This window comes from Oryzias latipes, chromosome 22 (genome assembly GCF_053564925.1).
Source record: "Oryzias latipes strain Hd-rR chromosome 22, Olatipes_Hd-rR_3.1".
Taxonomy (NCBI): domain Eukaryota; kingdom Metazoa; phylum Chordata; class Actinopteri; order Beloniformes; family Adrianichthyidae; genus Oryzias; species Oryzias latipes.
In genome coordinates this window covers 5,793,008-5,820,209 of record NC_136258.1, presented here as the reverse complement: position 1 = coordinate 5,820,209, position 27,202 = coordinate 5,793,008, and the positions used below count along the sequence as shown (strand labels likewise).

The following is a 27,202-nucleotide window of genomic DNA, read 5'->3' as shown; positions in this document are numbered from 1 at the left end:
ACACTCATTGACTGAATGTTTAACACACTTTCTGTCACCCCCTTCCATACACACACACACACACACAAATACAAACACGGAGCATCTTATTACCGTCTGCTGTCTGACGTCCATAAAAGCAGAGCTGCTCTGCATGCCTTATCATTGTGAGATTGATGGTTGGCTGTTCTTCTCTTATCGATTCTATGCTCTCCATATATTAAACGGAGGAAAGTGAGCCGAATCGTTGGCGGAATAAAGCGCTGAAATACGATGGCTCCCTGATAGCCCAGCTAATCTGCACAACCTAATTCATTCCCAGCATCAGGCAGCCCTATCCCAGAGAGGCAGACAGTCACGCTGTTTTCTGTAGCTCTGATAGATCTATTTTATGTTTATTAGCTGTGAGGTATTTCACCAGCTTATCTGGAAATTAAGTGGGGCAGAGTGGCGGCTGCATCTGTAAAATTACCCAATCAGGCGTGAGATTTGCAGTAAATGATGACGTTTGCAGGCAGTTAGGACTTTAGAAAGCACACGGCGCTGTTTTATCTGGATAATGTTGATTTATGAAGGGGATGGGGGCATGGAGGAGGGAGGTGGTGGCTGTGTGTTGGTTTTCAAAGTGATATTTTATGGTTTATCTGCCAGTGGAACACGTGCAGCGCAGAGCCATCACTATCTGCTCGTGTCCTTTGAAGAGACAAACGCCTCTCGCAGAGAAAGACATTAACTTGACTTCAGTTTACGCGGCGCTCATGCGCCAATGTGGGAAGTTATTGAAGCACTTCAGGGTTACAGCACGAGTGCCGTTACGCACAACATCCTTTACCAAACTCTGCTTTACACAAAGTCGTCTGTGGGGTTAAAGCATGTCTACAGTTTGGAGATGTGTTCAGGTGAAACAGCATCACCAGTTACAATGTGTGTTCCTATAAAAGAGATCAGAACAAACGATTAACAAAACCTACACGATAAAATGAGCTGTTTTTTTACATTTTCAGGATTTTGATTTTTGGTTGTTTTTAGCTTTTTAGGGTGACAACTTTTAACGTCTGTCTGGGGACAACAGATGAAAAATAACCGCTAGGCTTATTCTGTTGGGTTTTAAGGTTTTAAAGTGCACTGTCCCTGAGAAATAAAAAAAACCCTCAAAGCTCACCCTGCAAAAAGAGGTGGCCTAAAAATTGGAAAAGTGCCCCTTTCTTTTAGGAAAATCACTAAAAGTAGTAAATTATTGGTCAATGAAGCAAGTCATTTTCACTTAACAAGAAATCTTATAATAAAACAACAAAATCTAGAAACATGGAGTTCCACACAAGGTTTCAAAAAAGAGAAACTAAGCTAATAAAGCAAACTGACAGATAAAATGACTTCAAATTGAATGTCATACAGCCCAATAGTAAGTATTTTTTTAGCCAGTTCTAAGTTTTTACGAACCTAATTGTAGTTTATTTTGATTACAATGACAAAAAACCAGTGTAATAAGTGGAAAAGACTCATTTTAGAACAACATGGGAAAACCATCTTAGTTCAAGTCAGTCCATCTTAAAAGACCTAAATCTTGCTTTTCTTAAGCCTGTCAGAGTAAACTATATCCACTGGTATGATAATATATTACCTTTGGTACATTAAACAATGATTTTCTTATGAAATTTGAGTTTCTTTTTCTTATTAAGTAAGATGACTTGATCTCTGAGGCTCCGCCTTTCGCTCGTTGAGGGTGCCGCCCATTTCATGACGTCAATCCGGAGCTGCGTCTCTGCATTTCGCCCACGTAAACAAACAACATTGGAACTTTTGCCAAGATGTCTGTGCGTATTGTGCATAGAAAAGGAAAGCGTTTAGCCGATCACCCCTAGGTAAGCGAATATAGTGTTAGCCTGGGGGCGGGGCTGGCAGCAAAGACTCTTCCTGGAAGGGGGGGCCGTTCTCACCTTCAAAAGTGTGAATGTGAGGACCACTCGTTTCGTGGATTGGGAGGGGCTGGTGCACAGAGCGCAGGTTTTAGAGGATGTTTAGAAATGCGTCACTAGATCAAAGTACCACTTTGGGGTTGATTTTTGTGAGAAAATGATAAAACACTCAAATACTCAAAAAATTTAATTTTGTATGATAGGGCCCTAAATAAATCCTCATAAAATCTAAAACTAAAACATTTTTCTTGTCAACATGATGACAATGAATGCCAGTCTAAACTTTAAAATAAAATAACATCCCTATGTTTTTTTTTCTCGTCAAGAGTTCGTGGCAAAAGGATTTTGACTCATTTTGGTAATATTTCCTTTTTTCTAGATCCTGGAATAATACATCGACTGTGCTGACTTTGAGAGAAGCTTAGAAAGATTTAGACTAACAAAGAGAAATTTAAAAACAAGCTTTTAAATCTTTGCGCGGATCAGTTTATCAGCTGCATTCATTTCATTTTGAGCTGCAGAAGTTGCTTTTTGTCATTTTTTTCATGGTTTTCATGAAGCTTTTTGAAGAAATCTGCCGCCCCTTGATGTAAACAACCGCCACACACGTGCACACACGTGCACACACGTGCACACGGCGTAGTTGTGTGAGACCTGAACATCTCTGTGCAGCATTCCCTCAGCAGCCAGCAGGCTGTCAGAGGTGGTTAAGTCTGGAGGCTTGAGTACTTTTAGAAGCACACACACGTGCGCACGCTCGTGCACACTTGCTCACGCACACAGATCAGATCAGAAAAGGCTGAAATGGTGCTCAGAGACCTGACTGCAGTGTTTGCCAGCATGGCCTCAGGCTGTTTTGTGCCTTCATCCATCTATTTATCCATCTATCCATTTATCTTCTATTCTCACCGCATCATTTCTATTCTCTTGTCAATTTTTATTTGATCTCCTCCACACTTTAACTGTGTTTCCTGTGTGTGTGTGTGTGTGGGGGGGGGCAGGGTTTCAGAGGGGGAGATGCTTTCTTAACGTGTTGATTTGCTGATAAATTATCAAACATAAAGCCTCTGGTTTGCTGTCGCTGGGTTTTTGGAGGATCTCTGCTCCAGGATCTGAAAGAGATTTTCTAAAAATATTCTGTGGGAATTTTAAAAAATTGTTTGATGTTTGCTCTTTGCGGACCGGCAGAGTTTGACCCAAAACAAACCAATTATTGCTTTATTTATTCAAACCAATTCCTATATTTTGAATTTGGAAATGAGATTGACTGTTTCTCTTTGTTATTTTCCTTTATTTTATTTTTTTTTTAATGGAAAGAAAATATTCACTGAACTTCTTCACATGAGGGATCTTCTTATTGTCCTGCGCCTCAGCCCTGAATTTCCTGTCTGTTGCCTCTCTCTCTGGCAAATCATGCATGTAGACGACATCAGCGTATGAAGAACCTGTCAGCTTTCACTATGATTTGTTTGTTTTTTATCAATGGACTCACACAAACCTGGGATGTAAATGACCTCTTCTCCTGTTAGCGTGTCATTTTTTTGCTCCTCAGACGAACACACAGATGATTTCTGGGTCCATGTGTGTCTGTGTGTGTTGCAGAGCTTCAAGCTGAGCGTGGACGGCCACAGCGCTCTGAAGCTCAGCATCATGGAGGAAGGCAGAGCGCTGCTCGGCGTCCTCACTTCCCACCACTCGGGTATGTTCACACACACGCCGAGGCACACACAGGTGCTCATAATGGATCCCCAACCCGCTCCATTCATTATTAATATTTGGATTAACAGAGTGACCTTCAGAAAGGAGAGCTCATATAAATGTAGCCAAAAGAGAGACGAGGGGAGATGAGGACTGAGAATGAGATGTGGAGAGAAAGATCAAACAGCCGGTGGCGCCGCACTGAAAGGAATTTTTCTGAGTCTTGTCTGTGAGTTGGAAATGCGACAGAGGAAGAGTTAAATCGATCCGAGCAGCTGAAACAAACGGACAGACAGACAGACAGTAAAAAGCATGTTTTCCTGCACTTTTCTTAGCTTTCTTTCTGCAAACATGGCATCATTAGAGCTCGTCTGATTAGGGAAGCGGCAGTTCAGTGGACTCTGCAGAGACTGATCTACTCAGCAGCTGCAGCTCCTTCTAAAGCAGGTGGTTTGGAGGCTCTCATCTACTGAGATGCAGAAGATCATAGGAGATGTAACCTACGTGTGATGTCCAGTTAAACAAAGCTGCCCACTTTTCTAGCTTCAGGCCTTTAGATGTTTGGAGCTCTTCTTCATCCTCCCGATCACCATCATGGTCTTGTCTGAGGCTGAGGTTGTTACTCTGATCCCGGACGTCACAACACGTGTGGGCGGAGTCTTTCACTCGTCCTGAAGTTTTGGCTATAGCACAGAATATTTTCTGGCCTCTTGACCAGAGAAGTCATAAGATCTGGAAATGAAAATAGCCCTATAAATCAACAGTTATCACCCCATTGGCTGAATTTCTTTAAAAAAGTAAAAAAAAGGCCAATAGGGTAAGATTACCAAGATTTATTACTTTAAGACAAAAATTCTTGTCACCAAGATATGTTTTCTTAAACTAAGATTATTTTGCTAATGAAAAACTTTCTTTATTAAGATTATTTTTCTTGCAAGACAGAAAATACGCCCATGTTTTGAAACAAGGGTCTTAAGATTCAGTCTTGGTAGTGTGAAAAACACACAAAACCTAAAAGAATTCAGCAGAGAGCCTCTGAAGGAGCCGACTTCCTTAACATTTAATAGAAAACAGATGTTTTTTTTCTGTTTTCTTCCATTCAGTCCTGCTGAGCGCTAAAAGTAGAATCCTGAGGAAACTAACACACAAACACTACACAGTTAGGCAAATAACCCAATCTGGAGTACGATGCGTCTTCTTTTTATGTTGAAAGCTCCTCACATCAGCCTCCTCTGCTCCTCCTCTTATCGTCTCCAGGTGTGTTTGAGCGAGTCAGACATCCTTCCCAGACTGTAGCTGATTACATTGTGAGTCATAAGTAGGAGGACAAAATGATGGAGGAGAAGAGGAGGAAGTTTAATTTTAGTGTTTGACTGACTTCAGGCTAAGCTTTCAGACCATGAGAGACGGCACCAAAATGATGGAGCCCCCCTCAGCGCCTTTGTCACTTTCCAGAATGAAGTAAGACATTTAGAGAAAAGAGCACGATGAGCAGGTAGCAGGTTAATCACAGGGGAAGATTCTTCCAAACATTTTCCAAGTGATGATGATCCATAAAAAACTTTGGTCATTTCGTTTTAGTTAGAGCTCCTTCCACTCCTTAACTCGTTCATTTCCTCTGTCCTTCTTTTACGTTCTCTTCTTCCAGCTCTTAAGGATATCCTCCATATGGTTTCCGGCCAGTGGGATCAGCTCCAGCGGCAGATCCGGCGCCAGCACGGCTGGATGCTCCGCACCCTCCGCTGCATCCAGGCCCGCCTCTTCTACACCAACCAATCACAGGAGCTGTTAATGCCTCTGTGGGACTACTCAGCCAATCGACGGCGCTCAGGCTCAGCAGAAGGCCAAGAGGTAAATGGTAGTTTTCATTTTCAGGTCCGCCTGAAATCTTTTTCTATTTTCTGTTCATCTGCTTTGTGCTTATTTGAAGTCTTTTGTGCCTCATTTCTGTGGTTCGCTCTGAATGTCCTCATCTTTTGCAGTTTATTCCGTCCTCATCTGGTTGGAATCCCAATTAATCTGTTAGCTGATGAAACAGAACGGTTTCAAGGCAACATCATTTAAGAGTCAGCTGGTTTTTAGCCTGCAGAAGAGCATGTTTGTGTTTTTCCTGCTCTTCTGCAGGAATGCTGGGATTATTCCACCTCCCTCTCAGTTTGCTGTGAATGGTGTTGTGGGTTTGGTTAGTTGCTGGTGGACATGCAGAGAAACTGAACCTCCTCCTCCTCTCCAGTGTGCAGAGTCTGCTAGCCTGGATGTGTGGAGGATCACTTTGGTTTGACTGCTGAAAAAACGTTTGTCTTCTATGATTAACCGAATGGAATTTAGTTTAAAAAATGTCTAAAAGCAGAACCAAATGTACTAGGAGTTGAACGAGTTCACTCAGCCTTCAGTGGTTCCATCCTTTAGGTGAAGGCCTCATGTTGTCATCTTCTTGAGCTACAGTATACTAACACTTTATTCATTCACAGGGCTGCCAACTCACACATTTGGTTGATTCCTCACGCTCTCATGCCACACCTCCATTTCTCACGCTGAAATACACTTAAAATTACTTTGATTTTTTTTTTTTAATATATTTGTTGAGGCTGAAGAAACACTTTCAGAATCCATAGATTAGGCCTGCAGAGAGATGCTGTGCGCCCCATCCACTACTGAGTCGCACTAGTTTCATTCACAATTTAAACAAAAGTCCTGATTTGACATTTTCCAGGAAAGCATTTCTGACAAAAAGTTCTAAATATGATTTACTTATTTTAGTGGCCTAGTAAAACGTTTATTTCCTTTTTAGTTTTTTCGTAAACGCAATGTAGAAACACAAAGAAAGTTTTGTTATGAAATGGCTCATCTGAGCGAGCAGTGCAGAAACACATGGCCATTAAAGCCTTAGTCACATGCTGCAGGTTTTTGGGTTGTCTGGGTGCAGCTGCATCTCACGCAGGTGTGTCTTTCTGTCCTCCTGTGGCTCGTTTGATCATTTTATGGGACGTCAAACATGTGATTGTCTTTGTAGGGATGCTGTCATACTCTAGTCAGCAGACCAACGCTCTGGCTCATGGGAAGTCCACACAAACTACTCTCTGATTCTCTCTTTTTGAAAAGCCAGGATGAGTGCAAAGAGCACACGCCTGTCCCGTTAAAAGCGCTAACCGGCTTCCTTCGTGGCGCGCAAAATTCTTGCATCTCACCCACTTTATTTCTGGCTCTTGGAGGGAGCCCAACCTTTTGGATCGCTTTATTTTAAAGAGCCATTTCAAAGATCGGCTCATTTGGCTCTTTTCACATTTATTCACTTTTTAAAAAGCTAGCCTGGAGTTTTTCCATGTTGTCCTGGAAACTGTCTGCGTATTGATGGGCTGAGATGTGAATCAGAATAATCAAATTCAGATTTTCCTCCAAAATTTCAGTTTGAATTATTTTTTAAAATCAGTTATAGATCAGTATCAGTTATAGCTTGACATGTTGGATTTGTTGTAAATATTCCACTTCCATATCCCTCTGAGTTGATAGTGACATCACTATTAACCCTTTGTATGAAGAGTGTGTATGTGTACTCTGTATTGTGTTATTAGTGAAAAACCAGGGGTCTGCAACCTTTAACCTTAAAAGAACCACTTTGTCCAGTTTCTTTGACATACAAAGTCAGGTGTGCATTAACACAACTTTGGACCAGGATTGGTCCACAGGCCTGTCAGCATTGTAAAGCTGGTCCACTCAAATCTAAAGCAGGCCTAAACAAAACCAAGACCAGGAACAGCTTGGCCCTGGATGGAACTTTATCATCAATAATGACATTTAAAACAGCAGGCCTGGAGCCACATGTCAAATGAGGGCCCTCCCCTAAAATTTTCAAAGCTTCATGAAAGGTTACAAATAGGAAAAACAGATTTTGAAACGTATTTTTGCTAAATGCCTTGTAAATGGTAAATGGCGTATACTTATATAGCGCTGTCTACCCTGTTTCGAAGGCCCAAAGCGCTTTACAGTCACAGCCCCATTCACCCATGCACACACACACTCACACACACACTCACACACTGATGGCGGCCCCGCTGCCGAACACTGGCGCCTGCCTACCACCAGTCTTCTCTTGTCTTAATATGTAGTTTAGTTTGTTTGTTTCTCGAGTTATGAAGGGGGATAATTTGTGTGCTGCTCTCATTGACTGGAAGAGAACTAGACTCAGTGACCCTGCCCCCCTTTTATTACAGGAAGTACCTGCTGGCTCCACAGAAGCCTACATCCCATAGGCTTCTATAGAGAAATAAACAGCTGTCACTCATTCATTCTGTTATTCAGAAGAACTGTTCTTGCTCTGATGCCTTTTTTATTAACATCTTGCTAATAAAAATGTCTTATTCATGATATTTTTTTTGCCTCTGTGCCTCTGTAAAAGCATGTGGTGCCCGCTGGCCCCCACCTTAAACGTGTGAAATGTTTGATTGACAGAGTCTCCACTTTCGCTGGAAGAGGTGTGGACTTCCAACAAGCTCATTCCTGACTGGCGACAGTAGTTGCCATAGAAATGTTGAATAAAAAAATAAACAGTCAGGTCAACTCAGACCAACCACTGCTCACTAACCTGATCTGTTTTTGTTTTTCTGATTTCTTTGTTAACCATTTTTACCATTGTATTTCATAAAACATCTAAGGCATCTCTTTTTATACTGCTGTTAACATCCTCAGTGCTTTGTTTTCAGTTTTCTTTAATCTAAATTACTTCCAGATATACCTCTAATAATTCTCCTGTTTTTCACTCCTCTTCCTCGCCTTCCTCTTCCCGTTCCTCCTCTTCATCCAGCAGACCTAGCCCTGTTTGTTTTCAGATTGTTTGGTTGCAATTAGAGCTGCAGCAGCCTGATCACTGTGATCAGTCAACAGTGACAGCCATTAGCCGGCTCCCACCTATGTGTGTACGATTGTGTACCTCCTAAACTGAAAGTGTGTTTTGGTGTGTTTGCTCCTTTGTGTGTGTGTGTGTGTGTCCATTAGCAGCATGCCTACAGCACATTAACAGTCCATTCATTATGGGAGTGAGTTTCTCTCTGCACTTAAAGCTTTGATCCATAAAACCTCCAGACAACAACTGACGTGTAAATCTGCTAAATTATTGTTGTCTAATGTAAACACACACAGGCGCAGTAAAAAACAATGTTTCACAAGATTTTATGAGTTTCTCATGTTTTTTCAGGTCAGTCGCACCAAACTCACCTGTCAAGTTGGATTCCAGTGCAGCCAGATGGCACTTAGAGGCCCTGAAAGATGTGTGCTTTAGACATGCTTTGACGTTAAGGAATATATGACCCAAGTAGAACTATAGCTATTAATAGATTGACTCCAACTGGAAGGAAACAATTACATTTGAGTTCACCAGGTTTAACAAGAAAATTATTTCTGTTTCTAAATAGTGAAATATAACAACATCTCTGCTCTTGAGGTTTTCATTCATTTGTGACTAAACGCTCAAAGCAAAAAAGTAAGGAAGAGTGTAATTTACTCTGGTAAACGTATAGGGCTACCCCTCATTTCAAGAAATCAGTTCTAAACTGACCAATCAGATGACTTTGTGAAAGTAGGAGGTGTCATGTTGAGCGCTCAAAACATTTGATTGACAGATTCTCCCGAGTCGGTTTCTAGTGGTATGGGGTGTGGCCTTCCTTCCAAAAAGCTCACTGCTGGCTGGTAAGAGTGGTTGTTCACTTAGACCAGGGGTGCCCAAATCCAGGCCTCAAGGGCCGGCCTCCTGCTGATTTTCCAGAAATCCTGCATAATCATTCTGCTGATTATCTGGTTCCGGCGTGTTTAGCCAATAAGAAGCTTCAGGAAAACATGCAGGACACCGGGCCTTGAGGCATGGATTTGGGGACCCCTGACTTAGACTGACTCCTACCATTCTCTGCTTACTGATGTCCACTGGTGTCCGTATCCTGAAAAAATGGCGACTGAATTGACTTCATCTGGCTGCGGCTGGAAGTAAATCCTTTTCTGAGTGGTGTCACACTCACTCGGTCCAGGTTTCATTTATGGTCAATACCTGGACTGAGACGTTTTAAAGTAATAACACAAATATGACACAAAATGTGACCCTTCTGAAGCCCCGCTGGGTTTATTCACCTCAGGAAGGATCTGTGGAGGGAAAACAAGCTCCTCACTGCATCAGTCATTTGTGACACGTGTTAATCTGCTGAGTTAACCCACATGATGAGTTTTCTTCTGGATTAGTAGGGAGGTTGGAGCACTGAGCTGCAGCTTCAGGGGTGCAGGTCTTCTCCATACTGTGCTTCGTCCTCCACATTTCTCATCCAGTGCATGTCACCTCGATCCACGCGAGAGTAACATGTCATTTAAAATCATTAGACGGCTTGACGGTGAATGTGGCTTCTCTGTTTATTCATTATCTAATGGTGCACCTTAATGACAATGAGATGCGTGGCCTAATTACAGCCACACAGAGCTGTGTGTGTGTCTGCGTGTTTGTTAGGAGGGCAGACTGCAAGGTCAAACGATGGCATCATGTTTATTTATGTATGTGTCTGTGTTTATGGATCTTAGTAAAAAAATGATTCAAACAGATCCAAGGACAGAGGCTGCAGCTCCTCTGCTGTGTGTTTGCAGAGCAGTGCTGCTCTGAGTCTGTTTTTCTGACTCTGTCTGAGCAGCCAGCTTGGTTTCAATGAATATAACCTTGACCAAAGGGCAAAATAAAGGGCAATTCAGAATATATTTTATTAAATGAGGAAGCCTTGTGCAATATTTATAACCAGAGGTTTCACTGTTCGTTTCTAAAGATTAAATGCCAACTTGCATCAATAATTCATCCTCTTAATCTTCATTTTTAAGAGGATGAATTAAGAGTAATTAAGAGCAGGAGCAAATTGCAGATTTCATAGCAGCTCTAAGAGAGTGAGCTCATAATTTACTGGATGTGACTTCATTGGAGCTGCATCTCTGCACACGAGTCAGACATCTCCCTGCACTCTGATTTCTGACATTCAGAGATAAAATGAAGATCTGTTAATAAAACAAATTCTTACAGCTGTTTAATATTTTTTAGTGATTTCCTAACACATCCAAGCTAGAAAGCTGACTCCATTGTTTGAGTTATTTTGGTTGAATCTTTCCACGTGCGTCACATGGACTGAGCTGACGGTGGATTTAAACAGAACACAGTTAAATCACAGACTCTTATCAACATTAATGGAGGCATGTCACTGTCAGACTTCTGACTCTATTCGTTTTACATTCACTAATTCACATTTGAAATTCATTTCCAGTTCAATACTCTTCTTCATCCTTTCTTTGTGTAGTTTCTATTCTATAACCAGTGTCTTTGGTTCTAATAAAAATAAAACAGTTTCCACCAAAGCTGCAATTTTAATAAACAGAAATGCCTAAAAAATAAAAGAACGTGTTTTTAAAAAAAAGTTCTATAGTTGGATTTGATGAATTCTAATGCAGATTAATTTAATTGAATGAATTATATATTTTTTCCAAACCCAGTTTCTGAAATTTATCAATTTCCTTTAAGATTTCCCTTATTCTAGTTTGAAGTCCGTCCGTCCGTCCGTCCATCCATTCATCTACCTATGCGTCCGTCCATCCATCCATCCATCCATCCATCCCTTCATCTACCTATGCTTCCGTCCATCCATCCATCCGTCCGTCCGTCCGTCCGACCGTCCGTCCGTCCGTCCGTCCGTCCATCCATCCATCCATCCATCCATCCATCCATCCATCCATCCATCCATATATCCATCCATCCCTTCATCTACCTATGCTTCTGTCCATCCATCCCTTCATCTACCTATGCCTCCATCCATCCATCCATCCCTTAATCTACCTATGCTTCCGTCCATCCATCCCTTCATCTACCTATGCTTCCATCCATCCATCCATCCATCCATCCATCCATGCTTCCGTACATCCGTACGTCCATCCATCCATCTCCATAGATGGGGTGCGATGGTGCAGATCTATGACGTCTAATCGGAAGATTGCAGGCTTGATTCTCGCCTTGCCTTCCCTTGTGTCAGAGCATCCTTGGGCAAGACACTGAACCTCATTTTGCGTCTGGGGGTTATAGGTTGGTGCCGCCATCACTGTTTGAATGTGTCTGTGACTGAAAAGTGCTTTGTGCCTTCAAGGAAGTTAGAAAAGTGCTAGACGAGTATTCACCATCCACCCAGCTATCTTTAAATCTCAGTAGGCCTTAACATTGACATTAGTCATTTTTCTTTCTGTCTTTTGCATCATTCTCCCATCCTTCATTTCTTTGTTGATCCTCCCTCTTCCCTCCATCCCACAGCTCTTCCCATCCCTCTCTCCTCCAGATTTTTTGCTGTTCGTTCATCTGGAGAGAGGTGATTGAGATAAATGTCAGAAAATATCAGAGCTGGGCTGGTGGGATTAGAGAGCAAGAAGAAGATACACTAATGCCAGCAAATAGAACTGAACGACAAGACAGCCAACACCAGGGATTAGGGCACACACAGCCAAGCAGCCAAACACCTCTGGGGGAACAGATTTAGTTGTATGTGTCATATGGGAGTTATTGTTCTATGAGGCTTCGGCTCAGTGATGTTGTTGAAGACAGAGGCATGGAAGTGCTTTTAGAGCGACTGAACATGAACAAAAGAGCAGCCCGGGCTGCAGAAAGGTGTAAAATACGAGTGTGAAAGCAGTGTAATATTTAACAGCTTAGTGGGATTTGTCTGTCACTTTATGGAGGTTTGGAATGAGTCTGGTAAAACACACCACCGAGGATGATACAGCACTCACTGAAAAGACCAGCGGGTGTTTGTTTGGGGGGCAGCTGGGACTCTGGATCAAGCTCTGAAAATGTAAAACTGTTTGGAAAGTCAATATTTTACAAATTGAAGCAGGAAAAACATTTACGCATCTCCAGCTTCTCTCTGAGAGCAAATTTTGAGATATATATATTTTTAAATCTTACATGAAGATTGACTTTTTATTTATTTAACTTAATACAAAAGATGAAGACCACATGAGAAAAACATTGTAGATTAGAGAAAGTTAAAGTGTTCCTCGCTGTCTCTTTTTGCTTGCCTAAATTGAACTTTTTCTGCTTCCTTAGTCTTTTCCTGTCATGTTTTAATTGACAGCAACATTTCACACCCTTTTAATGTATGAATGGGCCCCAATAAATACTTCTAAACCCTTTGTAGACCTTTACATCTCACCCTCACGGTTCCTCCAGGTGTGTATCAGCGTGTTTATCTTTTTTACTCAGTTCTTTGAAGTTTGCTATAATACAATTTTTTTCATAAATTTTGGTAAAAATTGTGTAACAGTCTTTTTCTGAAAACGTGTATTTTTGGCCCACAATGCGTCTCTTTTGAATGATTTTTAGAGCCTCTCAAGTTGCCCTCACCTGCTTCTTCTATGTCTGGATCTTATGAAGTTTCGCTTCAGATTCTTCTCCAAGACAGTCTCCACAGTTATTTGGGATCCGGAAGCTGTTGGTCATAGTTTCCGTCACATGACGTGTGCATGGACCTGGAGGATGAAGGAGTGGGAGATGGCGGTTCACACTTAGCTTTTTGCTGCATGATGGAAAACGTTGATCAAGATGTGAATATCTGTGGAAGGCAGGCCTTTGTTTGTGTTGTGTTAGTATGAAGAGATGGGTAAAGTCCCACTCTGTTAACCGTTTAAAAAAAAAGCGTTATGATTATGACATTTTTGGCCAAAAGTTGTGGGCGGTACCATTGGCCCAGTCTAACGCCCCTCCACCTCCACCCTATTGCTGAGGGTTTGCCCCGCCATCGTAACCATCTTTAGAGAAATTCCACAGGAACATGTTTAACACAACAAAAACACAATTCTCAGGAGAGTGGGTCCAACACACACAAAAAAAGATTCAAATGTTTGTGAGCTTCTAAACAACTGTGGAACAATTTGACCGCTTTCCACCTCCAGGGGGCGCTCCACCAAGAAGGTAACACCAAGTAGAAGTTATGGAGCAAGTAAATTTACTGAACCTTGAGGGAATCTGTAGACGGAAGACAAGTTGGTACATCAGTTGTAACACACACACACACACGTGTCTGATACACAACTGGGTCAGCAGGTACGTCAAACATTTTAGTCATGGTTTTAGTCTCAATGATCACTTCTCAGTGGAATTATGTTTCATGATGGATTTTTGCAATCTAACGTTTAATCCAGTCTTTTCCTATAATCTGAGTCTTTCAGCAGTGTTTCTCCCTTTTGTTAAACCTAAATTAATAAAACAAAGTGAAAAGAAACAGAGGCACTCCAGGAAAAACACTCTAAAGGCCCGTACACACCGGGACGAATATTCGCCAGGCGTTATTCGCCAGCGTTTTTCGTCACGTTTTTTGTGTTCACACCCAGGCGATTTTCGCTGACGATGAGTGGAGTGAACATGCAATTTCATTCCCTGACATTAGATGGCGCTTAATGTAAAACAGAAATACTCCTGTACACAAGGTGGCGCTGCGCAACTTTACGCTTCTTAAAGTCGCTTTTCACTCAGAAGAAGAGAGCAAGTATTTACGCGCTTGTCAGAATCAAACAAAGAAAACATGAATATTTCAAGCACCAGTTGCTCCAACTGGTGCTTGGTTCGGGGATATTTTAGAATGTCCGTCATTATTGCTTCGCAACAGTGTAGACGCTACTTGGCGTCTATCTTCTTCGCTGGTATGTGTGCTCAGCAAGGCAGTTTTGTGTTTGAGCGCCCCCAAGTTGTGTTTTACTGTAACTTCAGAAGCTCCAGACACGTGAGCAAAAGCGCCGTTCTCATTGGTCGAGTAGATTTCGACGCGACGCGTCGAAAAAAAAAAACGAACCCGAGGCGTTTTTTTTTTTCGACGCTTTAACGCCTGGCGTTTTTTCGCGTCGGTGTGCACACTCTCATTGGTGCCCTTTGTTTAGTCACGAGGCGTTAAACGTCGGCGAAAATCGCCGGCGAAATTCGTCCCGGTGTGAACAGGCCTTAAACTTCAAAGAGAAGCAGAAAACAATCCATATTTCTCCAAAACTTTAACTTTCAGCAGAAATATTTTTTGTTGTTTTTTTTCTTTCCACTCTCAGACCTCACTTATTTTCCATCTTCTTTAGATGTGTCTGAGTGCCTTCCTCATAACTAGAGAGTCCCATGTTAAGCCAAGTGAATCACAGATACTAAATTTATATTTATTTCTGTGGACCCCGGATTCTCACATGTGCTTCTTCCCCGGTGATGGTTGCAGGGGAGTTTTAGGCCATGCATGCAGGCTGAGGTGAGAAAGGTGATGCTTTCAGATTAGACCAGCCCCCGTGTCCATAGGCAGGGCTCCTTGGACACAGGAGCCACAAATCTTATTAGGGAGCTGAACTCAGCACCTTGTCACACCTCATCCACATTTTGGCACACACACAGAATATATAACACCTCATCTGCTGTCTTCTGGTTAAATAGTCAAAAATAAATACTGATTTAAAAAATACATACTCTTTAAAAAATCAAATCACAACTTTAGTGAGTTTACCTTTTTTGTTCCGGAAGGTTTGTTATTAACTCTCTGCATGGAAGACCCATATTGATGGAGAAGAACCCTTTTATTGACCCACGTTGGAACGGGATTAGCTTTGTGACGTCACAATGTGGAACCCGCTCGTTTTCATTGATGGCAGCTGGTGCTCAGAAAACCAAGATGTGTTCATGCTGTGAGGAAGAAATGAGGAGAAAAGTTTCCTGCAGTTTTCCAAAATCGCTGCTCAGTCAGGGAGGCCGGAGGCGGGTAGAGGTTTTGAGACCATACAAGGGCGCTCATGGCCTTTAATTACTAATTTATTTTTTCCTGCTTCATTCATTTTTGTGCTGTCTTATTTACATCTATGCCTATGTTAAATCCACTAGACGTTGATCCCAAGCATGAAAGTAAATAACAAATCGCAGAGATGAAGTTTATGATGGTTTCCCTTGATTTATCAGGCATTGGCAGTCAAGAATGTCCTCAATACTGCCTGTAGCAGGTTTCAACCCAAGACTGAAGGGTCACTGCATTATGCCTGAAGTAACAAATAGACTTTGGCCTAAACATCTCATAAATTCAGCCCAGGAGGCAAAGAAGTTAAGTATTTCAGTGGATGAGTCAACAATGAAAAGCCAGATTTCTTGTGCAGAAAAAGAAAATTAAAAGCATGTAAAAAAAAAAAAAGTCTTCCAGAGCACCATGAATGACATGGCTCCAACCACTTCTTTTATATTATATTTAGTGGATGAACTATAGAAAATCGTATTTTTATCTAAAGAGGCACAAACTCTTTAAAGCTTTAAAACACGCCTAACGTGTTTAAAGGAAGAAGTTGGAGATGGAAGAGCATCTCTCTCAGACTGAAAGACATGGTTCAGGTGTATCCACAGAATGCAGGACAGACATAAAGATGGCCTCAGCCTGTGATTTCACAGACTGGTAAAACATGTTATGCCTGTGCATGTGCACATGCACTTCAAACTTCAAACTTTATTGATTTGTATAGCGCCTTTCACTTTGGTTAAAAACACAAAGCGCTTCACATGAAAGCAGTTAAAATAGTCATAAAATAGGAAAATGATTTAAAACAGAAAACACAGGACAATCACACACAGATGGGACCCCTCCCTCACCAGATTCCTCCATCCATCCACCCAGTTCCCCCAGTAGAACCCTGAACAAAAATGAAGAACTGCAGCATAAAGAGAAGGTTGGCTTGGTACTGCTGTGAGGAAACGATATCATGGGGATCCATTTATTTCAAGGCCCAGCCCGACCGTGGGAGTCACAGCGCCCACCCAACACAGAGCAGCCTAGGGCCCACTCCATGGCTATTAGACCACAGAGCGGGACCCCAGCCTGCCCAATGAGAACGAGATAGTCCCATGGATTATGAATGGATCTACATGCAGCACTTAATGAAAAAACAGTAGATGGCCGCTTCAAATCCTCCCTGTATCCGTTTGAACATTGGTTCGTGGAAGTCATTTATGACCCAGTAAACTGTTTAGTTTTCTTTTTGTCCAAATGCTTTATTTTGTGTAGGCTGGCTGCGGGCTGTGGTTCACCTGTGCCCACTCACCTGTGGTTTGGTGTGGAGTGGCACACAGCTGCCTGCAGTTAGTGGCCTGTGATTGAGTGGTATTTCAGTGACATAGTTTAAGTCCTCTGCATCATTTCCTTCCGGTCGGTTTAGAGTATTAGGGTCCCGTTGTAAGGACTTTATGGTCTGTTTTCTTGTCTGGAATTTCTGATACGGATTTCTTTCCATCTGTGTGGTGCTTTTTGTAGTCAAATGTTCACGTATTGCCTGCTCTTTCTTTCATCTGACTCATCCTGTAATCTATGTCAGCTGTCTTTTGCCCTGATGTTTATGCTCAGGATTGTAGATTCCAGTAGACTGTGGGACCAGTTTGAAACCTTAAACCTCTCTGAGTCCTGTTGCATGCGTTTCTTTTGCATTAAATTAAAACTATATAACGGTTAACGCGGGGTGTAAGCTTTGATTTAATGGCCACCACTGTAAATGACCTCAGATAAAACACGCCATGCTAAGCTTGACGTATCATTGCAGGCCATCCCAATCTAAAAAGGTAGAGTCACTGCTGTCTTTTTCTCCTTTGCAGACCTGCTGAAACTTTTCTTAGGCACTGATCTAAAATGATCAATTTTCATTGGTCATTACAGCAGCAGCAATGCCCAACCTTTTTTCCAGCATGGGCCGGTTTATTATCATGGGCCAGCCTTTACGGTGACGCAGATAACAAAATAAAATGAAAGAGCGGACATAAAACCTGGTATTTTCTAAATATGATCATAAACCTGAATCCACTGTTTATGGAACTTTATTAGCAGTGTCCTTGTAATATTAAACAGCCGGCCAATGTGAATATAATGGTGTGAGGGGAACGACGGTTGCAACAAATCCATATTTTGACTAGAACTCCTGGTGTTTTCTGTTAAAAGGCAGTTTTCTTCTTCTGTCGGCCTTTTAGGCATTTAGGTCTGTTCTTTGGTTTTCTCTGCAAGAATATGTTTTAAAGATTGAAGAAACATTTGTTATATTTTGATTTTAAAAAAGTTGTTTCCATCAGAGAAGTGATTTAAACTGAAAAAAAAAAACAGGTAGAAAAGACGAGTGAGGCTGTAGAAAGTGTGGGCTGTTCATGGGGGGTGGGTGGCATGTAAGGGGCTGGGGTGTGATAGTGATCCAGACTGATTCCGAATGAAGCTTGGTGAACATGCAGAGTGGCTCCTCTCCCCCTGTGAGTGATTTAAATATTGACCTCAGGTTATTACCAGCTTTTTAAATCAAATTACCCAGTGTTGGACTCCTGCCTGATACCTGATAGAGCCAATCAAACGGCTCATCCTGCTCCCACAGCTTCACCACACAGCATTTTACATAAATTAAGATTAAAGTTGGAAAATGTTGGAGTTGAACTACTTGCTGATACTTTATCATTACCATTTTTTGCAGGAGAACAGTCTGGGTGTTGGTGTTAATTCCTGGTTTATCATTTGCTAAGCTGCGTTTACGCTCATGTGAAAGTGATGGAGTCGGTGTTTGCAGCTGGAGGGTTTGTGTCGCGCCGCAGCCGTAACAACACTGTTACGGTGAGTCGGAAATATATTCATAGAGTTTAAACATATTTAACACGACAGGCCTAAATGCACGTTTCTACCTTCTCTTCAAACTCAGACATCCAAGGAGGACAGGAAATATGACGTCATTAATTTTATGCAGCATTCAGTTTGAGAAGGTAATCAATGGTGATGATCAGGATGTAAGAAAAATGTAATGTGTCTTCCTTTGTTTGACTTGTCTTTTTCTCCACCTCTTCTTGTTTTGGTGTTTGTTTTTTCTCCATTGCCTTGCCTTTTCCACAAATTTCCCCCGTGGAGCTGTCTTAATCTCTTTTAGCCATCTTGATCTTTTTTGGTTTCATTTGAATTATCTGTTCCCTGAACATTCTCCAAAAGCTGATGCAGTTTTCTGATTTTCAACCTTTGTTTCGACTGATTTATTACTATTTTATTTATCTATTTTGAGGTAACTGAGCTAGCTAAAGCTCCGGTGTTAAAGGGTCAAAACAACAGCAGCCCAACCTTTTTTGTTTGAGATGTTGAGTCCATGTGGGAAAGCGTCTGGATCCAGATCCGACCCAATGACCTTTAGATTAGATCATGGGTGTCAGAATCCACGCCTCCAGGGCCCGTGGGTGTCCAACATGTTTTCCAACCAAGGTGCCACTGAAGCTTTTATTGGCTAAACACGCCTGATCCAGGTAATCAGCTGCAGATCAGATGAGATTACTGGAGCAACTCTGGAAACATCATGCTGCAATGCCCAAAATGCACTTTTTCCAGACCGCCACACTGCACCCAAAACACAAAGACCTCTGATGGCATCTATAACTCAACAGTGGATGCCCCTGCCATGTGGACTGGGTTTGGTGGGAACTCAGCTTACGATGACACACGTGGTTAACCTGTGCCTGCAGTTACCGTTGGTACCTTTAGACTCACAAATCTACAACCTGCTCATCTGATGGATTTAAAAAAAATCTACTATGGGATGACATGTATAAACTATGAAATGGAGACACTTGTATGTCGTCTCTTCTCTTAATTAAAGTAGTCATAAGTGAGCGGCCTTGGGAGCATTTCGAGCAGTCAACTCAGGCAGGCTTTTACTTAGGCCACTCCCCTAGGGCGGGTCAGTTAATCAACTCACCTGTGCAGCGTCCTATTTAAGTCCAGGTGTGTAAGTTGTTCATCCTTCTTTACTGCAGCACTGCGTTCTCTGCCCCACCGTCCTCCCTGGCTTCCACCTGTGAGCTCCGTTAGGGGTAGTTATTACCCAAAAGTTTATGGAAATTTGTCTCATGGAATTGCACAGAGTCTTAAAGGAATGTGAAATTCCAACTAAAAGAATGTGTAATGCCAATTATAAAGGAATGTGAATGTCAAAGAATGTGAAAGCAACAAAGAACGTGAAATCAAAACAAAAAGATGTGAAAATAAACATTATTACTACTGCATGAGTTGTCTGACTGAAATATGAATCTTTTGCTCTTTGAAAGAAGCTGCTGAGTCCGCTGTGTGCTTATTGGTTGGTGATTCTGGTTTCGTCATCTACGCTTTCAGAATTTCACCTTCCATAGCTCTCACGCCATCAATTCAGCAGAGTTTGGATAACTTTGTAATTGAAGCTTTAGTCAAACCTGAGCTTTTTAAAGTTCTGAAAACTGTTTCCTGACCTTGTGCGTCAGATCCCGCTCCATACTGAATATTAAAATTGTTTGTTATCTCTGCTAATCTGCTGCGGCTCACTGAAGTGACTGAAATGATCCTGAATTAATGCTCCTGCAAACACGTCCGGTCAGTGAATTTATCTTTGTTTTCTCACCCAACAGTTGAGACACAAAGTGAAAGTGTGTCGCACGAACCCCTTCCCCTCCCTCCCACCTGCAACATCTATAAAACAGCTAAATGAAATATGCAAATAATTGCTGCCGATCCCAATAAGAAATAATTAATGCTGTCTGCTCTCCATGGCAGCAGGTATTAGCATGCCAAAGCACTCCAAAATGTAATTTATAAAGTGAATTTTTAAAAAAGTGTTGTTGCCACTGGCGTTCTGACGTTTCTAATGCACTCAGAGAGAGCGAATAAATTGATAGTGGTGGCACGGGCTTTTTCTATTTTAATTTTCCATTCCTGATATTCCTCAAATATTTAATTACCGGGATGGAAAAAAAGTGAATATGTAAAGTGGGTGTTTTTTTAAAGCTGCAGATGGTTTCTGTCACATTATCTTGTTAAACATGGATGTGGTGGGAGTGATTATTAGAGAAAGTGGTTGAGTTAGATGAAAGTTGGTGAAAAAGTGGGACGGTGTGTCGGCTGATGAACCGGCGCCTGCAGAGTGGAGAAATGAGATTACTTCACTCGGTTTGACGCTCATATTGACTCCTGAAAGAAAAGTTTTGGACTCTGTCTTCCCAGTTTGTGGGAACATGCACAGGGGGCTGGGCTGGGGGGGTGCAGGTCCCTCTTTCCAGGTCTTTGTGGGTTTCGCCGCGGCTTCGACCCGCAGTTGTGGCTCATCTGAAGTGTGGGGGTGCACATAAGTGAGCAATAAAATCAAATGACAGGTTTATAAAGAAAAAGAATAAGAGGTAGAGAATAAGAGATAAAATAACGGTGAATAAGTTGTTGCTTGAACAAACTTTTCCTGTGGAAAGACGTTAGTGATTTAATTTAAAAAAGAAGCTAATTTGACAGTTAATTAAAAATTTGATATACTGTCTGCCCATCAGCTAACGGTGAAGAAATGATAGAAGAAGGACTGGATGGTAAAAGCGTGCAGCATTACTCTGGCTACAACTAAGATTTCCCATCATTCCCTTCACTTTTGAAACGTGGGTTTGACTTTGTCGTCCATTCACAACGCATTGTTCTTCATGAAAACCACGGAACATCCATCCATTCATCCGTTCGTCCGTCCATCCATCTTCAGAACCCACTGAACTCCTTTCTGGATCGCGGGGGTTGCTAGAGCCTATCCCAGCTTCTGGGATCGACCAGTCGATCTTCAAAGACATGAGGATAGATCGCAGGCCAGCAAAGATAAATAACCAAAAAAATAAAAACACACTTCTAAAAAATCAGTCAGCAAATCAAAATCCTCACCGAGAAGTACGTAACTTGATTGACATGCAGAACGGCCAATCAAACATCCTCTGATACATACGTCACTGCACATACGTGTTTAAATACACTGTGAATTCTGTCTGTCATCAGAAAGTCGCTACTTGCCCCGCGGCACGTCAGGGGGGTATTCCAGGAAGCAGGTTATGCTAGCTCCCACGGTAAGTTTGAGGCTAAGGAAGTTGATAACCTCAGTTTTCGGTTCCAGAAATTTAGGTATGTTTCAGGGTATGTCAAGTTAGCAACTCATGCTCTGAACATAACCTGGTCTGGAGCAGGTTTAGTTGAAGGTTAGTTTGTTTACAGAGAGGTGAAGCAGCATGGCGTGTCCTTGAAGATGATTTAGTGGATGAAGAAGCTCAGATAATACTTTTTCCACCATGAGAGGAGGAGAAGACCACATATGAATGTTGGAAAATTCAACTTTTTCACTTTGATCTAACTTAGTTATTTGCTTCAGTTAAGATAAATTATTTGTTTGTTAAGTCAGTTTAAAAATAACACGTATTTATCAGAAAGTTATTTTACTTTCATTCAAATTAATTCAATTAAGTAGGTGTAACTTTGGTGCTGCTGTTAGAGCGGCACCGCAAGGGATTGTGGGATACCATTCCCTTTGCCTGTCTGGACGGATTTTGGTTTAAGTGTGGCTTTTTGACCAAATGTGTTTAGTTGTTAAGCTGTTTTACTGCGTTTTGCCATGTTTTGCTGAGTTATCTTGTCCTACTGTGCTTATGTATCTGCACCATGAGTGAGAGTGAAGGAGAGGATGATGAGTTTATATAAAACCTCTACCAATCATTAGGATGATGACAAAGACGGACAATTCTTTAATGAATTTGAGCGCAACATGCATTTTTTCCCCCGTCCTTTTTATTGTTATAAAAATAAGTATATCTGCCGGCTCATCCTTAGACATATGAGAGATCAAGAAATGTTATTAATTAAGATGGAAAAAATATTAATTGAATTGGAGTAATATGACATTTAGTTGGATAAATACGTAAATTTGAGTTGTATAAACAATTATTGAGTTTTATAGACGTAAGAAATTAGGTTGATTAAATTTAACTCAATTACTTGTTACCAATAGAAGTATTTCATTTAAGGTGGCAAAATTGGATAAGTTATATATATATGCGTCACAAGGAAAATGGAAATAAGATCAGAAACTTGTGCGTTTACTTTGTCTGTTCTTCTACTACAAGCAGAAACTCTTTCTTTTGCGGATGCAGCCGTGTTACTTTTTTGATGGACATATAATCTTCATACGCCGTCATTAAAATCTCAGACTCCGTCTCACTAAAGTATTGCGCTCTCTTTGGTTCTCCACGCGTTTCCATGGTGACTCCGGAAATCGGCGATCTATTGAGAATGTCTTTATGTACCTTCCGTGCACGTGCATTAACCCAGGGTTACCAAGTCGAGGGTAATTACGCCAACTCATACCCGGTCTTTTGGAACCGACATACCCAGAGTAAGCGAGTTCACGCGGATTTCAGCCAGAGTTCAGGCTTAAAGTCAGGCTAGTTTAAACATGCTTCCTAGAATACCCCCCAGGTCCCCGGCAGAAGACCACTCCGGCCCACTGGAGTGTTTATTGAGGCCCGGATCGCCCCGCGTGCCTCCGCAGTTCCCGCCCGATGGATCCGAACTCACTAAGGCTGCAGTGTTTTCCTGTAGCACGCGCTTCTGGAGCGCCGCCCACGGAGCCAGCCACACTTTAGAAAAGCCATGCTGCGCCCGTTGCCCGGTGTAGGTACCGGATGTTCTCGGGTTGCGGGATGTTCTCGGGGTCCTTCGGGGTCCTTCAAATGAGTTATATCACTAGAGGAGACATCACGTGGTTCCTCATGGGAGGAGAGCACCGCCATCTTGGTGACGTCAAGTTTTGAAGACCAAACCAATTTTTATAACATTTAATAAAGAGCTCTGTTTTTGCTTTCAATCACTTCATTATATGAAAAAGAAGAATGGCTTGAAATTGCTTAGTTTTGTTCAGAAATACAAACTTCACGAGTACCCCTAACTTAACTAGTATTAGACTATATAGATTTTTTCTATGTTCTTTATTTTATTTTACTTATGTTTTTATTTATTTGTGTGTTATGTTCATTGTTTCTTTTTTCCCCCTCTATTCTTTATTTTCTATGTCAATATGTTATATTTGGCAATGGTGACTGATCGTCGAGGCAATATTGATTACATCATTATTGTTCATTGTTAACGTTAATGTCATTGTTAATGTATGATACCGCAATTGTCAATAAAGTTTTTAAAAAAACTTAGCGACGTTAACTCATTGGTCGTGGCAACTTACAGCCAATCAAATAGTGTGACGTCATCATTTGTCAAAGGACCCCGAAGGACCCCGAGAACATCCGGTACCCACACCGGTTTACAGCAGAGCATAAAATACGATAGTTACTGCTTTTTGATTTTGGAATAAACGCCTCAAATGTTAATACAAAATTATTTCCTCACATAGATTTGTGTACTATTACTGTGTAGTTTTTGAATTATCAGTACATAAACAATGTTATGTACTAATAGTTCAGAATACTATCTTTATGAAACTTTCATTTTATTTGCACAATGAACACATCCGTCTTTGCATAAGTTTGGATTTTGTTTGTTGTTGTTTGGATGAGTGAAATGCAAACACGCTGCTGAGGCCGGCACTATAGGTTGAAGTCCCGAAACGGGCGGTACCCACACGGAGAGAAAGGCGGAGCTTCAGAGATCAAGGCGTCTTGTTAGAACAAGAGCTACAAAAAAAATTATTTAATGTAATATAGTATTATTATTATGGATATGGTTTACTCTGAAAGGCTTCAGAAAAGCATGATATAGACTCTGTAAAGATGCAATCCTATCAAAGGTTTTTTAATATGTTCTAGCGGCATTTTTCTGTTTATAGAGAACACATGTTAAGACAATTAAGCTTTAAAATTTCTGAGTATTTCTCTGTTCAGATCATCGTGAATTAGGAGCAGGCGAAAATATGCTTCCACAGGGTTCACCGGCTCGGAGGAAAAAGGCCGGACAATCAGCGTCCCCATCCTATTGTTGCTAAATTTGAACATTATAAACAAAAGATGCAGGTAAAAAGCAGAGGGCGCGAGCTGAAAGACACACATTATAGCGTGAATGATCAGTTTCCAGGCGAGATCCTCCGCCGTCGGAAAATCCTCTTCCCGCTGAGGAGGAAGCACCTGTCTGCTGGAGCACGCGCGGTGGTTGCTGTTGATAAACTTTTTGTGAATGGCAAGCTGTTCCGGGACCCAGAGGTAACACCCTGGCTGTGCTGAAGGCTTTCAGAGGCGCACTGACATCTGCGCTGCCCAGAAGAAACCCGCAAACTTATTTAACTAGGAAATAATCGGATCATCAATAATCCACACCTCTCAGGAAAAGTGTTTTTTCTTTCTCTCACATTCATGTTTCTGTTGTTGTTTCGTTGTTTTTGTTTTTTGTTCTTTCTCTTTCCCTCTCTCTTTTCTCTTGTCCCCCCCCCTTCCCATGTCCTCATATGTGAATCAGGTAAAGTCAACGCAACCATGGTGAGTATTTATTTATGCACGGAACGGGCGCGCGCGCATACTAGCGCGCATAAGAGCATGCACACGCGATCCCGCACACACACGTTGATAAACTGCAAAAACCTCACTTAGGCTCACACAGGACGCACGCAACATGCAGCTCATAGCCAAGACACGTTCACCCACAACGCATAGCGCTTGTCAGTGTAGCAGGTACGCACAGCGGGCACGCGCACACGGACGGGCACACGCACTATTTAGCCTTGCACTCTCCCGGTTAGAACAGCTATGAGCAGTCTTAACATCGTTAGCTGGAATGTGCGTGGACTTGGTTCTGGGCCAAAGAGATTGAAAGTGTTAAATCACCTGAATGATCTTAAAGCAGATATAGCTCTGCTGCAGGAGACCCATTTATCATTATCAGCTGGTCATCTCCTGTGCTGTTCCCAGTATCCAGCTATGTATTCTGCCAGTTTCAACTCCAAACAAAGAGGGGTTGCAGTTTTGATTAATAAAAATGTTACATTTACTCATAAGGATACAGTTACTGACCCAGAAGGCAGATTTGTAATCATTAATATATCCATTCAGAATAAAGACTTTTGCATCGCCAGCATCTATGGCCCGAATGTTGACGACTCTTCCTTCTTTCACAGATTCTTCACCTCACTCTCAGTTCACTCTGACTCCACAATCATTATAGGAGGAGACGTCAACCTTGTTTTGGACCCTGAACTTGACAGACTCAGCACAGCAGCAAACCAGCGTACATGGCAGTCTGCAAGTATTCTAAAGCAGTACATGAATGATCTGGGTCTCTGCGACGCTTGGCGCTCATGTCATCCAAGCACTAAGGGGTTCACCTTTTTTTCTCCAGTTCACCATTCACAATCTCGTTTAGATTATTTATTAGTCAGTAACTCCCTTTTGAAAGAAATTAAAAGTTCCAACATTCATCCAATTATTATCAGTGACCATGCACCAGTTTCTGTTACTATTTCAAGGGAAGTACCCAGACCCTCGGGTTCAACCTGGAGGTTTAATACGTCTCTGTTAAAAGACCAGGAATTTATTGAATTCTTTAAAAAAGAGTGGGCAACCTTCTTAGAATTCAACGATACTTCTGAAATATCACCAAGTATTCTTTGGGAAGCAGCAAAAGCAGTCATGAGAGGGAAAATCATCTCTTATTCAACGCATAAAAAACGCAAGGAGAAAGCAGATTTATTAGAATTAGGAAATAAAATAAAAACTCTGGAGACTGCTTATGCTGCTTCTGCACAGGAACACATACTGGGCGACCTGAAAAATTTAAAACTGCAGTTAAATGACATCATCAATAAACAAACACAATTCCAGATACAAAGGCTTCGACTGGAAAGATATGAAAACTCAAATAAATCTGGCAAATTTCTAGCTAATCAGCTTAAAATTAATAAAGAAAAATCAACAATCACTTCGATTATGGACCAAACAGGGAATGTCACCCATGACCCGGTAAAAATTAATAATGCGTTTAAAGACTTTTATCAAAACTTATACACTCCACAGATCAATCCATCAGAACAAAGCATCAACTCATTTCTCAACAATATAAACCTGCCCAAGTTAAACGAAGATCAAATCACAAATTTAGACTCTCCGCTCTCGTTGTCTGAGCTTCATGAAGCTCTGTTACTTATGCCTAATGGTAAAGCACCAGGGCCTGACGGCTTTCCTGCAGAGTTTTATAAGGAATTCTGGGAACAACTGGCACCAACGTTTTATAAAACGGTAAAATTTATCAATGAAAGCCAATCTCTACCACCTAACATGAACTCTGCCAACATTATCCTTCTTCTAAAACCAGACAAAGACCCCACGAGTCCTTCAAGCTATCGCCCCATTTCTTTAATTAATGCAGATGTAAAAATTATCTGCAAAGCACTAGCACAGAGAATAGAAAAAGTCACTCCTCACATAATTGACTTTGATCAAACTGGATTCATCAAAGGCAGACACTCGGATGACAATGTCCGCAGACTCGTTAACATAATAGACTTTGCCACCATCAAAAACCAGGAAATGACTATACTATCACTGGATGCTGAAAAAGCCTTTGATAGAGTAAATTGGAAGTTCCTCATTGCTGCCCTCCATAAGTTTGGGTTTGGAGAATCATTCATCAATTGGATCAAAATATTATATCACAACCCCAATGCATCAGTTAGAACTAATAAACAGACTTCCAACAGGTTTTTTCTTGGAAGAGGAACTAGACAGGGTTGCCCACTCTCCCCCTCGCTTTTTGCAATATTTATCGAGCCTCTAGCTGCAGCAATAAGACAGAATGAGAGTATTAAAGGAA

General features: G+C 41.6%; 1 protein-coding gene across 19 annotated transcripts in view; it reads left to right on the top strand.

Annotated features, from left to right (window-relative positions):
- akap6 (A kinase (PRKA) anchor protein 6) overlaps positions 1–27,202 on the top strand; it is a 234,406-nt gene that overhangs the window by 79,526 nt on the left and 127,678 nt on the right. For all 19 annotated transcript variants that reach the window (XM_078940959.1, XM_078940958.1, XM_078940957.1 and 16 more), the window contains 2 exons: positions 3,498–3,594; positions 5,242–5,444. In XM_078940959.1, the coding sequence (XP_078797085.1) occupies positions 3,498–3,594; positions 5,242–5,444 (300 nt within the window). The remainder of the gene's footprint in view (positions 1–3,497; positions 3,595–5,241; positions 5,445–27,202) is intronic.